Source organism: Scophthalmus maximus, chromosome 5, assembly GCF_022379125.1.
Source record: "Scophthalmus maximus strain ysfricsl-2021 chromosome 5, ASM2237912v1, whole genome shotgun sequence".
In the NCBI taxonomy this organism is placed as follows: Eukaryota; Metazoa; Chordata; class Actinopteri; order Pleuronectiformes; family Scophthalmidae; genus Scophthalmus; species Scophthalmus maximus.
In genome coordinates, this window is record NC_061519.1 from 19,323,295 (window position 1) to 19,338,053 (window position 14,759).

At 39.4% G+C, this 14,759-nt stretch overlaps 1 protein-coding gene across 5 annotated transcripts in view; it reads right to left on the minus strand.

The window, feature by feature from the left end:
* Positions 1-605: 605 nt before the first annotated feature.
* Positions 606-14,759, minus strand: part of st18 (ST18 C2H2C-type zinc finger transcription factor) — a 41,318-nt gene continuing 27,164 nt past the window's right edge. For 4 of the 5 annotated variants that reach the window (XM_035633710.2, XM_035633708.2, XM_035633711.2 and 1 more), the window contains 17 exons: positions 13,488-14,201; positions 12,752-12,886; positions 11,788-11,878; positions 11,585-11,677; positions 10,855-11,063; positions 10,453-10,652; positions 8,411-8,653; positions 7,147-7,256; positions 6,480-6,542; positions 6,085-6,153; positions 5,712-5,774; positions 5,303-5,383; positions 3,752-3,973; positions 3,497-3,585; positions 3,265-3,368; positions 3,016-3,162; positions 606-2,891 (listed from right to left, as the gene is read on the minus strand). In XM_035633710.2, coding sequence (XP_035489603.1) covers positions 2,751-2,891; positions 3,016-3,162; positions 3,265-3,368; positions 3,497-3,585; positions 3,752-3,973; positions 5,303-5,383; positions 5,712-5,774; positions 6,085-6,153; positions 6,480-6,542; positions 7,147-7,256; positions 8,411-8,653; positions 10,453-10,652; positions 10,855-11,063; positions 11,585-11,677; positions 11,788-11,878; positions 12,752-12,886; positions 13,488-14,201 — 2,774 coding nt within the window. In that variant the 3' untranslated portion in view covers positions 606-2,750. The remainder of the gene's footprint in view (positions 2,892-3,015; positions 3,163-3,264; positions 3,369-3,496; positions 3,586-3,751; positions 3,974-5,302; positions 5,384-5,711; positions 5,775-6,084; positions 6,154-6,479; positions 6,543-7,146; positions 7,257-8,410; positions 8,654-10,452; positions 10,653-10,854; positions 11,064-11,584; positions 11,678-11,787; positions 11,879-12,751; positions 12,887-13,487; positions 14,202-14,759) is intronic. The other variant, XM_035633709.2, reaches the window with a different exon arrangement.

A 14,759-nucleotide genomic window follows, 5' to 3' on the forward strand; every position in this document is an offset into this window, starting at 1 on the left:
AATGGTGACAAGCTGATGCCTTCAAGTGTCTTTTTTTTCCCAAAACACAAAGACATTCAGAAAAACACCATTGGTAAGGTGGCATATTTGGGGGTTTAGGAACTGTAATAAACATTTTCCAAAATTTTGATATTTTATAGACCAAATGATGAATCAACCAGATTGTAGTCTACACTATATTAATTTGCACGACAACCACTGTAAATGTGTTCATCCTGTGTAATTGTTCTATAAAGCTCTTTTTTATTTTATTCTCTTTTTGTTTCATTCTATTCTTATCAGACCTGTACTCTGTCTTTGGGCTGCTATAATACCCGATGTTCCCCCATGGGGACGAAATATAAATTTAATATATTTTAAGAATTTGTTTTGCCTCTAAAAGTAGGATTGATAACAATCAAGGCGCTCAGCTGGACTCGAAACATGGCATTTCAATACAGAAGACTCTTCTGTTGTTCAGCTTCAACTTGATGTATCTGCACCAATGTCCACTTCCTTTTGTGTCGGGTGTAATGTCCAATATTCACCACTAGGTGGTGCTAATGTCTAAGGGAAGTCGACGTCTTTGACTGTCGAGGTTCACATTTAACTGACGTGGACTTCACTTTTGAGAAACCACACAACCATTTGAAAAGTTTATTTCTACCATACACAAACTGTACAACACAGCGCATATCTGTTTATTATGAAATATTAAAAGTAATAGGAAGTTTCAATTTACAAACTACTTCAACTGAAAAAAAAGCATTACATTTTAATGTAAAAGAAAAGAAATACAATACAATTTCATATCATACTAATATCGTCCCACAAAAAAAGCATTTCACATTACAAAACATCAAATACTAACAGGGAAAAATAAATATTATTCACAAAACTTCCTGAGCAAACAATGTGTGGTATAGGAATTAAATATAGGAACTTAAAAATAAAGGATTGTTAGGTTTAAATAAAATAATTTAGAGATTCAATTTTTAAAAGATTAAAATTCTTTAAAACATATTGAGTATTTGGATAAAATAGGATCATATTTCTTTTATGTAATTTGGCTCTTTTGCTGTTACATTTTTTTTCGAAACGTCATAGGCTACACGTCTTTGACTTTCTTTTGCAGAAATGTAAAATGTATTGCTCAAATGAATTACTCCTATTATGTTCTTGGGATTAGCCTCATGTTGAATTAAAACACGTGTAGTTCAGTGATGCGACTACAGTATCCCGTTTCTCTGTTTTTGTCGAAGTCAAGGGCAGTATGGTGAACTAAGAATACAAAATAATCCAAATACAAAAGTGCAATTGATGCAAACAAACAACTGATTAGCCAACAACTATCATTTGTCTATGTTTTCATTTCTTTCTTTCTTTTTTTCTTCCTTTTTTTGCATTTAATGATTGAAATTGAAATGTGAGTTGTGTTGGTCCGCTTGGTTTCGAAACAGCTACTACTCAAATCTGCACCGAGCGTGACAAGAATATTCAAACTGTGCGACTGGTTGAAATGTTAAGGCTTGTTAGCTGACTAAGATAAAACAGGAGCAGATGTATTTTTTTTGTTTTGTTTGAAAAATCACTCCCCCCCCTCTCTCTCCATGCTAGCAAAAAATTGAATTGATAAACACCAGACTTTTCAATCTCAGTCATGATATTTCAAAACATTGTATTTCTGAGATCACAGCTACTGAGACAACAGTATAGAAACAGTCATCAGGAACGTTTTCCTTCTATGAAAATAATTGTACTGTATAATAAATTAGACACCATCCACATAATACTGTCCTACCACAAAACATAGTACTCATATATTTTTATGGATTCATATACATTTAGGCACATACTATATGCACACTCACAAGTGTGTGCACAGAAGGCAGTTTAATATCTATATTTTAAAAAAGAAAAAAGAAAGACATCTTGACAAAGTGGATTTTTGATTTTTGTTTTCGCTCCAGTTGTAGTTGTCGTTATGCAAAGCAGAATTGGATATTCACCTCACGGAGTGGTGTTGCATTTTCTCTCAGTGTCTCCTCCTGGTTGCATTCAACTGTTACTGGTTGAGAAGAAAAAGGTACAGTACAGTTGCATTGCATTTTTTTTTTTAAATCTCTGTTCACTATGTCTTACCATACATTCAGTTTCCAATAAAGAAAGCAAAAGCAATGCTTAAAAATATTGATGCTTCGTCATTTTGGTAGGTTGTTTTTTTTTTTACTTTGAAGGGCGATCCAACTTATGGTCTAATAATAATAATAATAATAGTGGCAATATAATAATATAAGTTTTTCAACACTAGATGGCGAAAGTATGCCATGAAATTGGAATGTGCTTCTATGTCATTTACAATGTGCAGTGTCAAACGGAGTTCTCAGATATTAAGCAATTTACAATTCACGAAATAAATAAAATTAGAGTAAATAAATACACTGAAGAACAAATATAATAATAATAATAATAAATAGCGATAATATAAGAATGACATGAACACATACAGATTAAAATCAAGCAAACCATACAAAATAATTAAGTGCAAGAGGGGGTAGAAATCTCACCAGGATAAACATATCGAGAGAATGCAGAAACAGTAAAAGCATTACAGATCCGGCTGGTAATTTCCTCAGTGCAATGTACTCACTGGTAAATGCCAAACACATTTCCAAAAGCCTTGTCTTATACATGCAGCCCAGCCAGCACTCTTCAGTCAAATAGAGCTATCTTGTGCCATTATCCACAAGTCAAAGAAACCTCTTGGTCTCTTAAACATGGATGCCCTTAATAGCCTGTTTGATATTATCCAAGAGGGCCTTGCACTCCGGAGAATATTCATGCTCCGAGTTGTTGTACATATCAGTTAATGTGTTCACATAGGCTTCAAAATTATGCTCACTGATGGGTCCCTGCAAACAAAAACATGTCCAACTGTTAGTGAGAACGGCAACAACAGAAATGACAATTTGTGGAGAATAAGATTTCCTCCAGCACAGGTTAGATATAATGAGGTGTGTTGGGGGCTTACTGTACCATTTGAGGCAGCTGAATGTCTGTTAGACTGTTAATGAGAGCTTGGCTGAGGCAGGCGAGCTCCTTCAGAAGGCTGTCGTTGTGCTGTTCGATCATCTTGTTCTCCTCCTCTATTGTCTTCAGGTTACATTCCATAGACGAGATCTGCTTTCGAGTACAAAAAAAAAAGAGAAAACAATTATCGAATTGAGCGAGCACAGATCTCAAAGCGTCTGTACTTAAACTGAACGCGTGAGAGTAAATACTTACCTGGGTTTGGAGATGCATCATGTCTGATTCTATCTTCATGTTGGATTCATTCAGCTCCTCGATTTCATGATCCAAATGTTGAATGTTTTCCTCGTTTTCGACACCTGAGTTAAAACAAGAGAGAATCTACTCCATCGTGTTCAAACTGCAACATTTTCTTTCAATGCCAAGACACATGTAACTGCAAAAATATAAGTGTTTTCATACCACACTCCGTGTCTGAGTAGCTTACCGCTGCTGGCTTTCAGTTTGATAGTCATCATCTCTTCTTCAGAGTGTTTTTTCTTGATGCTCTGTGCGTTCAGTGGGCAACCCGACAAGCTGTAGTTCGGCAGGACATACGTGACAATTTTAGGTGAAAGAACATCACCAAACTTTTACCATCAACAGAGACTGTGAATGGGAGTAAAACGGTGCCATTGCAAGGATTGCAACATGTCGCCCGGCAGTATTGTTTAGAGATAAAATGGAGGACATGCGACCTCACCTTCTGTGAGTGGCAAACACATTATTGGCATGTCCAAGGCCATTGCAGCCAGGCAGGGGACAATGGGGCAGTTCCTGTTTATTGGCCTTCCAGGCAAAGGGCAGCCCGTTGATGGACGACTCCTTCTGTCTTTTGGCAGCGAGTGGACAACTGCCTGCACTGCGGTGGGATGTGTATTTTCCCGATATATGGCCCTGTCCGTCACAACCGATGACTGGACACCTACCAGAAGAAACACAGAGTTGTTCATGTTGTAAACCTGCATATGTGACTGAATTTAAGACATTTGCAGCAAACCATATATTTAACTGCACAACAAAATTACATGTACTTCATAGTTAAACTGTTGGCGGGAAAAAAAGGACAAAGAAACAAAATCCCTTTCAATAACTAGACCGGAAGATTCGTTCGCCATTAAGTTGATTAATCCAGCCAAATGCTGTCGCCAAAACTAGAAATGGACTCAAATAATCGCATTAACTGCAAGTTACTAATCCACTAAAACTTGAGTAGACCGAACACTGTGTTCAGTGCAAACATCCTGAGGTGACTGATATCTGTGCCTGGGAAAAACACAGGAGCACAACTCGCGCTGAATATCATTTGAGTTTGTCAGATGTATTTTCAGGCCTGTTTTCAGCAGGTCAGTAATGGAGTGACATGAATTACAGATAATTGTCATGTATCCCCTCATGCGAAAGAATGTAATTTGGAGGTAGCTAACCCTTTCCCTTATTGATAAAGGTGAAAGGTCGCCTGAGATGATACAAATGGCACACATGCTGTCGAGTGCGGCTGCAAAAAGCCCGTTTCAGCATTTTGTTACTCGACAGCACAGCAGCAGCACTTAGAGGACAAAACAACACCAGTCCCATTACTTACATCTACCACAGGTAGGTAGCTTGATGCAAGGCACCAGGACAATGGAGGCAGGCCATATGGCCCACTGTTTACAATAATCTAGGGACTCCCATCCCCCTGTCCCTCCCTTTCTCTCTTAATGTGTATGAGATCTGTTCCAGTCTAATTCCTAAGCTCATGCCCTTGCATTAGTAATTAAAAAGAAAAAATCAGTGTCCAGATGTATAAGTAAACAAGGGCTCATATATCTGACTTTGGATTTAAACTGCAAATCAATTACATTATAACATTTTTTTTTCCAATAACACTTTCACAGACAGCAGTGATTAAGCTGCCAATAAGCGCAATGCCATCAGAGCAGGCACATTCAACATTTTCTTAGTGTACTATAATTATGAAGAAAGCACTCAGTGAAGAGTGATAAGCCAGATATTCCATTCAGAAAATAGCAAAAAATACAAAACCCTGAAAAAATGAAAAAAATCACGCTGATAATCCTTAGAACATAATTCACTAATGTTACGACAAGAGATGTATTATTTTCTTTGTTTAACTTAATGGCCTCCAGGTAAAATGCCCTGGGCACAAAAGCATGACGCATTTTCACAATGTTTTCTTGTTTTATTTTTGAAACAAAAAAACATGACAGGGACCGCATCGGATGAGGAGAAGGAAAAAAAAATCTCTTACTTAAGCTCTGGCTCATCTTTGTCATCCTTGTTTGGTGTGAGCTTCAAACCTCCCTTTCTGGCACGTGGACATCCCGACAAGCTAGAAATGGTCGGAAAAAATACTTTGGGTTAACACGAAGGAAAATCTAGCCACGGGTTAAAACAAAATGCCAAAATCCTACAGGCAGCCATAAAGATTATGGAATTTAAATTGCACACGTTTGAGCAAATCTAAATCTATGAATCTAGATAGAGAGACAGATAAATAGATGTAAAAGCAGCCAATAAAATCAGTAAGTAACAAGAACTCAAAAAGTGCAACATGTTTGCAGTATAAAGTGAGAATTTCACCATCTGTCTGAATGTCATACATCTGACGAATGTATTTCATGCTCGGTTGCAACGTTGTTTTTTTCTCTCTCCATTACCTTCTGTGCGAAGCATAGTTCCCAGTCACATGTCCAGATCCATCACAACCAGGTGTTGGGCACCTGCAGGTTGAGAGACAGAGAGACCAGGTGCTTTTTACAGCAAAAGACTGTGAGCAGAGCAGAGGATTCATGCTAAATATGCAGGGAGGGAGAGCAGATAGCAAACAGCTTCTGGTGGAGTACATAGAAATTGTGGCTAATGTGGAGTGGAAAGGAAAGGAAAGGAAAGGAAAGGAAAGGAAAGGAGAGGAGAGGAGAGGAGAGGAAAGCAGTGAACTCAGCAGACCTACGCTAAGGCAAAAAAAAAAAAAGCTGCCTGGTTTAATGTGAAAAATCCTTTAGCAACAATAGCCGTTTTGAAAACACGTACTTTAGTTCCTGAGAGTTGGCTGCCATCAGTGATTTGAGTGTTTTGTCAGCCAGGGGACATCCAGACACACTACAGAGGATAAAGAGCTAACAGTCATTCTAATGCACTCTTTGATCACAGCCGAATTAAATAATCTTAATACAATGTCTCAATGCATATTTATAACAAAATCATTTTGAAAGCACAATTCCACTTCCTCCTCCGTGAAAAAAAGAAGCTTTTTCCCCCCTGTCACCGGTGTGGAGAGAAACGAGGTGAAAACTAACCATGCAAGCTTTGTGACACATTTTCTACTGTAATAATCAACATGATTAAACAATCTGCACAGTTTTCTCCCCCTCCCCGTCTATATATCTGCTAGCTGGTGCTAATGAGAGTGTAATTAATTTCAGTACCTCCGATGTGATGCATAATTCCCCGTCACATGGCCGCTGCCGTCACAGCCTGGGGTCGGACAGCTGCAGGAGAGCACAAAGCATTTAATACACAGATTACTCTACTTCCCACAGACTTTGCAAAGCTTGAACTGAATCTTTCTTTTTACACTGAGAACCTTTTTATGGGCATTACATGGGGGGGAAAAGAGTTAGTACAGCAGGAAGTTTAGTAGAAAAAATTATTGTTTTTTATATTTTTGTTTTTGAATGTCGATGAGGGAAATCTGAGGAGGGGGGGGGGGTGCTGTGCTGTGGAAAACTAGAGGATCCTACTTTTCTCATGGTGTGATTCTCAAGAGGAGACCCAGCAGAGCATGCACTCTAACTACAAGAGTCAAGAGTTGTAAGCTTGTACAGGACATACAGGGAGAAACTCACTTTCAAATAGATTTATTTCTTCTCCCCATGAACCTGCAGACATACCAGTTACAATCATATGTAACACACAGTGAGTTTCATTTGTGTGTTTTGACTCACTTATATCAAAGGTACAGTTTGGAGTTACCCTCCTTTTTTTTCAAATCTTTGACACTGACCATCTGCCGACTAAAAGGGAAGCTCATATTATGCACAGCTGACTGAATAAATGTGCCTCGAGAAAGTTTCAGCCTTTAACACGACAAACCTCAAAAGCTCTTTCTTTGAATCTCGTAGTAGCAGCTTGGTTTTGGGGCTCATCATGCTGCCGTCTCCCTGATAGAGCTGCTCCTCCAGGGAGACCTGGTCGTAATCCTCCTGCAGACAAAGACAAGATACAAAACACGACTTAAACTATCCTCAATATCGAACCTGAAAACAATCTGCAATGACCTAAAAGTGAATAATTAATGAAAACCCCCGTATAATACTCTTAAAACACATGGGCCCCCAGGGGTTAGAGAGCAAGGCAAAGAGATTATGCTTAAGGATACTTATACTCTAGTAAATCATACATCCATTTAAAGTCATACTTAATCCACATAGTATTTATGATGTATGGCCCTGACGTATGGATTTTCATTTTGTTTCTTCCACAGACTAGACTAGTAGTGCAGCCACCAGATGTTGTGTGTGCTTTAAAAGCAGCTCAAATGTGATAACTCTGATATCAACTACAAACGAATTCCACTTGTGAAATAAAGAAAAGGAAAAACCTCTGCAGAGGATATATTAAGCTGCACTCGGGCAGAAGTGATATGTGAAGACTTGATTAGCACTATAGTCCTCAGTGATGTATATATTTATGACGTGTTATAAATTCACAGATATGACTGGAGCTGCTGCTGACAATTTACCTATCTTTAAACAAAATGTTTCAACCTTGTTGCCCAACAAATGACCAAATAAAAGAGAATTCAGTAGTTCTCCACCATAGTTTAATCCTCGTCACTGACTTTTATGTTGGGAAATGAAATGTTAATGCTTTATTGTAGGTCAGAAAAAAAATTAAATGTCCCTTTTTAATATCCCGGAAAGAACTATGTAATTTATTAGCAATATATGAAATATAGAGAGTTTAGTGTCAAGTTAGAGTAAGTTGTGTTTTCTTTAAATTGTGAAAAAAATATGTTTGCACAGAAGTTTGACGATGAAAACCCCAATTAAACATTTCAGTGAATTTCAACGAGAGGGGATGTTATTGACCTCAGTATTTCTTAACTCCTGACTCAGGCTTGCTGACCAGGAAACTTATGAAACTTTTCTCCAAGTCTCCAAGCCCAGTCAAATTGTTTAATTTGTAATTTGTAACTGAAATGTTATTTGTCGGGTGACATGTTAACACTGAAGAAACTACAATGTGCACCAGAGGCTCCTCAAATTCTCCTCGTTGCCCTCTTACATCTCTCATGCACTCAATGCAAATCTTACAAAGATTCATTCATGTGTTGTATTATTATTTTTTTCTTTACCTCCTCCTGTAAAACGTGCACTTTACTGAAGTTGACGGGGATGGGGCTCTCCCAGCTGTCCCTCTCACACAGTGGCTGATAGAAGGCGGGGCTGATGAGCACGCTCCCGCCCTTGGCCACAGCAGACTCGGGAGGAGACAGCGGCTCGTCCGAAGGTGCCTTCGTCTGAGCTTTCACGTTTTCCTTACATTTCTTCATGCTCAAGTCCAAGGTGCCGTTTTCATCCACTTCTATGAGCATGTCCTGAGGACAAAACAGGTTTAATCATTTCATCAATTCATACGTGTCACAACATGTGGCAGACAGAAGTGCAATAAATGAAGTTTGCTTCTGATATGGTGAATTTAAACCTGTTTCTAATTCTTATTTCCTGAGAAAAATGAAAAATTACAGCAAATAAACAATATATTTAAATAATACATACAGTGGTTATCTCACACGAAACAAAGTACCAAACTAAGCCAGCGTTAATTCTGCTGAACACACACACAAAAACAAAATCACTGGTGTGTAGTTTTTCAGTGACAGCTGTGTCATCTGTTTTCTAGGACACACAACCAAGATGGCAGCTGGGGGTGGGGTGGGATGTGTGTGTGTGTGTGTGTGTGTGTGTGTCTGTGGAAGGGGGGGGGGCTTTCTGGTTGTAGGTCATCATTATTATAGCAAAAATTAAAAAGCTTAATGTGGCGTAAGTTTCCCTGGTGACAGATGTGTGTTGTGTGTCGTTGTTTTGTGCTGAAACGCAATAGTCTGATGACTTATGGCTGTTTTACGGTATTAAAAGTTTTCCCTCATTATATAGAGAAATCCTTTTCCATAAATGGAACCAATTATTCAACGCATATGTTTCATTAAACCCTATACATCATTATTTTCTGTAACAAAGGACAACCTTTCAGATTAATTAAAGGGTATCATTTTCCTGAGCATTGGATATGGCTGTCCACTTTAATAATCCTGATGATGTGTGAACCTAATCAAATAACACCACTGACTTTTTGTGATTTATTTAGATTTTGTTTTTAAAAAAACAAAATCAAAGGATTTGGGGTTTTTTATTTTGCTATTTTTGATTAATTTAGGATGTAATTTGAGACACTTTTAAATGAGTAAATTCAGTTTGTTTTTCTAATGGACAGATTTTTGGTGCTTTTTTTGTATGTGTAATATACATAAGCAGATAAGATACGAGCATGCGACATCATATAACGCTCTCAATATGGACCCTTTTTTCAGACTTGAAAGCTGTTCTTTATACGTCTCTCCAAGACAACTAAAGCTGTAAATGAGAACAGATGATTAACTTGCTAACACTGTTTTATTCATCCAGTGGGCTGGTACCTGGTACAGGGCCACGTTCTCAGCTCAACAAGCTGGGAGACAAGGATCTGTGCTGTGTAGGTGTGGAAACCTTGAATCATCGGCAGTACAGTGTGCACGTATGTAACCCACAGACTGGGATCAATATTAATCATGAGATGAGTTTGAACACAATGCCGGGTTGGAGATAAAGACAGCTGAGGAGATTTTGGATCTACACTCATTTCCAAGAAGAGTTTGGATTTTGTGTGAATTAAACTTTTCAGATGTTAGCTCATTTAGCTGATTGGCCTTAATCCACTAAAACGCTTTTAAAGACTAGCTGGTGTAGACACAGCCTATGCTGGATCATATAACTAAGCAAAATATCCTCAGCCATCTGCAGCGGGCAAGATGCATTTTCAGACAACAGTTCAGGGTCTTTACATGCCAGCTGATGTCGAAACTAAATACAATACCACATGTTTTATAAAAAATAGACAAGTATTTGTAATCGGGAAGGAGGGCTGATTGTTGTTCCTCATTTGATGTGATTAAACAAATTTGCGTTTGTGTACATTAAAGCTTTATGGAGTGAAAACCTCCTTGTCTTTCTGCCACCAGAACGCCAAGCTCCCTTTGCCAAATTCTGTCTTTTGATGTCTTCCCTTTTTATACCCAAATCCGAGTTCCTTAAAAAATGACCATATTAAATGCCTTTCCAAGTGGTCTAATTTGATTACCTTTGTGGAGGTTGCCAAGGGCCGGCCGGCGACAGCCTCCATGTTCTTCCGGTAGTGAGTGGAGAGGTTAAGGATGGCCGCGGTCGCTGCTTCAGCTTGGAGGCCATCCTCTTTTTTGAATTGACTTGGCGGGCTGTGCTGACCAGAGGTGGTCACGCGGCCACCTGGAGCACCAAGGAAGCCAGGATACTGCTGAGGTGCTAAACAACAAATGAGTATTGAATAATTTAGTTGCCCAGACGCCAGGTGTTCAATACCAAATGTAAAGACAAACTGATAATCATATGGAAATAGATTATTATTAATTCTGAAGAAAAGTCTGCATATGTGCATACAAATGATAAAAAATAATTTGCCACATTTTTTTTTTTTTTTTTAGCAAATCAAATATATAAAGCTTACAATCAGGGTAATGTGACATTTCCTGGAGCTGGTTGGTCCCCGTCAGAGGCTGTTTGCCGAAGACCTGTGCATCAAAGCTGGCGTAATCAAAGCGGATTCTGCTGTAATTGTCCATGTCTTTTGTGAGGCTAGTTTGCAGAGCTGCTACTGGATGAGAGAGCCTGTAGTTCAACTGGTTCATCTCGAACTTTTTCATCAAGCCGATGGCTCTACAAAAAAGAAAAAGTAAAACTTGTAAAATGAGCCTCACAGGTTCATATGAAGCAGTCGAGTATAGACATTGTGTTAAACCATTCAGGGACGCCAGTACTTTTGTACACATAAGAGTCTGGGATCTGATGTGTGTTGTAGATCCACAGCCAGGTTGCCAGACTAATTAATATAGTAGGAGTGGGCATCCTGCCCATGATATATCCACAGGGAACAAAGAGTTCTGCTCTTTTATCATCTTTAATAGAGAGGAACTCACAGGACCAGCAACCATTGCTTGTGTCTGCTTGGAAAGCTGAAAATAGACTGGGTTCTGCTGGGATCAGTGAATAAAAATATCCCACACTCCTCAACAATAATAGAGTTTATCACTTTTTTGCATAACCTCAGTTCGGCTTTTTACAACTTCAGCCCACTACAGAGCTGAATATGATTTCTGGATGCTTGTTGTAATTATTTTTCTGCACACGTGACCACACCGAGAGCAAAGAAAATCCTACGGCGTTATCTGGCACTTTACCTCGGTGAGCGGTCAGGTGTTTGTCTGCATTTCAGGCTGTCATCCTGAGGTTTGGAAACTTTGACTGCAGCAGCGATGGGGCAGCCTGAGAGACTGGTTGGGGGGAAGGGGGAGGGTGGAAATCAAATACATTAGCCCGATACAGAAACTCAACTATGAACAAGGTACTGATTTTTCTAATGGCTTTTCTCCTGTGCATGTACCTCCGGTGGGTGCTACGGTTGCTGTTGACATGGCCTCTTCCTGTGCACCCGGGTGTAGGGCACTTGAGGACGTTCTCATGCATGGCCAGGACTGAGGGGACGAGGACAGAGAGAGAGAGGAGATAAGCGTGGTAAGACATGAGAGACATGTCCAGAATAATTCAACATTAGACACATAATGAGGCTAGCATTGTAAAAACACGCATACATATACATATATTTACTGTGCAGTTTGGAAATAGCACATTTTCATGAAAGAAACAATGATTTATGTAACTGGTTGGTACATTAGAGCCTATAGAGCGAAGATCCTACAGAGACAGACTCAGAAAAAAGGCTTCCTCACTGCGAGGAATCCTGTAATGTGGCTGAAATGTAAATAGCTTAGTGCAAAGAGGGGAGCAACAAGACTGCTGATTATATTCTTCAAAACACGTGCGCCGTTAAAGGTCCGCTCTGTATCCTTAGAAACTTCTTTTCTGTACATATTCTCCAATTAGTTTGTTGAAGTTGTCTATTTATTTTTCAATACTGCGTTAGCTAGCCCTTTGATTTGCAAATACTGCCTCCAGTCTAAGAGCATGCGCTTTTTTGAAAAAGTTAATTACTTTTTCTGTTCCTTTTGTAACATTACTGTTTAATGTTGAATGTTTGTTGAGTTATATTGAAATGACTTAACAATCGCCAATGTGAAGGGAAAAAAAGAGAGAGAATTCAATATTCACACATTATGACACATTACGAGAAAGAGAGGGGGAGGGGAAAAATCCTCTAAGTTTATTTGAAAAGTTTCATGCACATCTTTGAATTGAACTGAACGTATAAGCAGGTCTTTCTTGTTTTTTTGGGCTCCTGCTAAGAGGATTTCAATAACGGTGGCTGACTGTAAATCCTAAAACTGTCAGTTTTTATTTTATTCAGCATTAATCATCCATTATACTGCATATGGACACACAGCACTTACTCTCTGGAGGAACTCGGACTTTATGAGGACACCCAGACAAACTCCTGTGATGTGGGTAAAGGCCGGTCACATGACCGGTGCCATCACAGCCAGGAGTTGGACACTTTATATCCTTTTTATCGGTCCGTGGAGAATCTGTAGACACAGTCAAATAAGATTTCACAATTAATAAATATAAAACATCCACTGTACTGATGTGTTCTATCAAGAAAAATGAAATTTAAAGTACATATAATGCTCTTGTCCTGTTTGGACAAAGGTCAACAGATTGAAATATCATGCAAAGCCAGACTTTTTTTTTTCTTCTTCACAAAACGCATCTATTAATCTGTCATTCTAGTTAAGGCTGCAGTTCAACACGGAGCATTCACTTCTTAATTCCCGTCCATCGAAAGATTACATCTAGGATTACACATTTAGCCGCAGTCATTTGAAGAATCAGAGGGAAACATGAGAGGTACTTTAGGAGGATTTAAGACTTATGGTCATGGTTAAATATCCAGTTGATTCCTATCAAATACAATATTCTGAGTAGTAGCCATTCTATCAGAAAATGTTGCCCTTCTTTATTTTAGTCAGTTTATTTATTACCTCACTTGTTGCCAAAATGTTTTCAGTACTTAAGAGGATTTCCTCCCTCATCCAAATCACAAGTGGTCGATCTGATTTACACTGAATGAAGGTACAACTGTGAAAACTGTTTATTCCCACACTGATCACATCATTTCATTGTTACCTTTTCCTCCGTGATAGTTGAGTCTGCTGTCCATGTCCATCATCCTGTGGTGCCTCCTCTCGTTGGTCATCTGCTCCATGAGGAACCGGTCCATTTCCCTGTAGGCGTGATGAAGGACCTGCCTCTGCTCCGTCTGCAAAGCGATGGCCTGTTCCAACAGGCTGAGGTTCACCCTCCCTCGGCTCATTTCGAGGCCTCTCTCGTGGAGGCCCAGCGCCCAGCCGTCCAACCGCGGTGACCTCTCTACCTCCGTCTCGCCCTCGCTGTCCTCATCTGTAGGGGGCGGCCTGTATCTTAAAGCCTCGGACTGAAAAATACTCGCTCTGCCCATTGGACCCCCTAGTTCTGAGTGCGGCTCTTCTTTGAAATGGCTGTTCCTGCCTGAAAGGTCTTCAGAGGCTCTGGAGGGACTGCAGCCGGAGATGTTCACCTTGGCAGACAGAGACAGAGGCTCCCACTCAGCTTCCCTCATGTCTCCTAATGGACTCTGTGGAGATGATGTGCCGCTCATCCTGCCTTGACTTTGGTCTTCTTCTTCATTATTAAGGAGCTCCTCCTCGTCTTCATCTATCAGGGGTTCAGATGTGTCTGGCTCACACAGTGGAGAGCCATCGGATGTAACTTCTGACCAGCCCAGCGAGTCGCTGGATTTCACTGCGGCATCATGGAAGCCATTTCCGTTGGCCACGACATTGACTGCATTTAAGTTTCCATCTAAAACGACAAGAAAACACTTAATATCCTCTGTGTGTTCAAGTGTTTCAAAACCAAATATGTTCCTTCTGACCCCTCAGGCACAAACGATAAGAATTGTATGTCCTTGGTAATCCTCTCCAAATCCTTTTAAGGTTTTAGATGTTGTATTAGTTTTCAATGAATAATATCTTTAGAAAAACATGTTTTTATAACCATCTAGAGGATTTATAAGAACACGTTTCAATGGAAATGATAATTGTAAGGTTCCAAGATTTTACACACGATAACACATATGACCCTTCTCTCTGCTAGTTGAACATGAAACCTGGAGATGAAGAACACAGTTGTTTTCTTCTGCCCCTGCATCTCCAATTGGAGAAACAACAAAGAATAGATTTAGAATAAGACTATGGAGGGATTTACAGTGCATTGGACAGTGAACATCAGTTTTTAATTAGTAATGTGTATTTTTAAACCCAAGCTGAGCAGCAACATGTTGTCATCTTCCCAAAAATCTATTTAAAAAAGAAAAAGAAAAATAGTTGTTTCGAGTGATGAGAACAAGGGAAGTGAAGA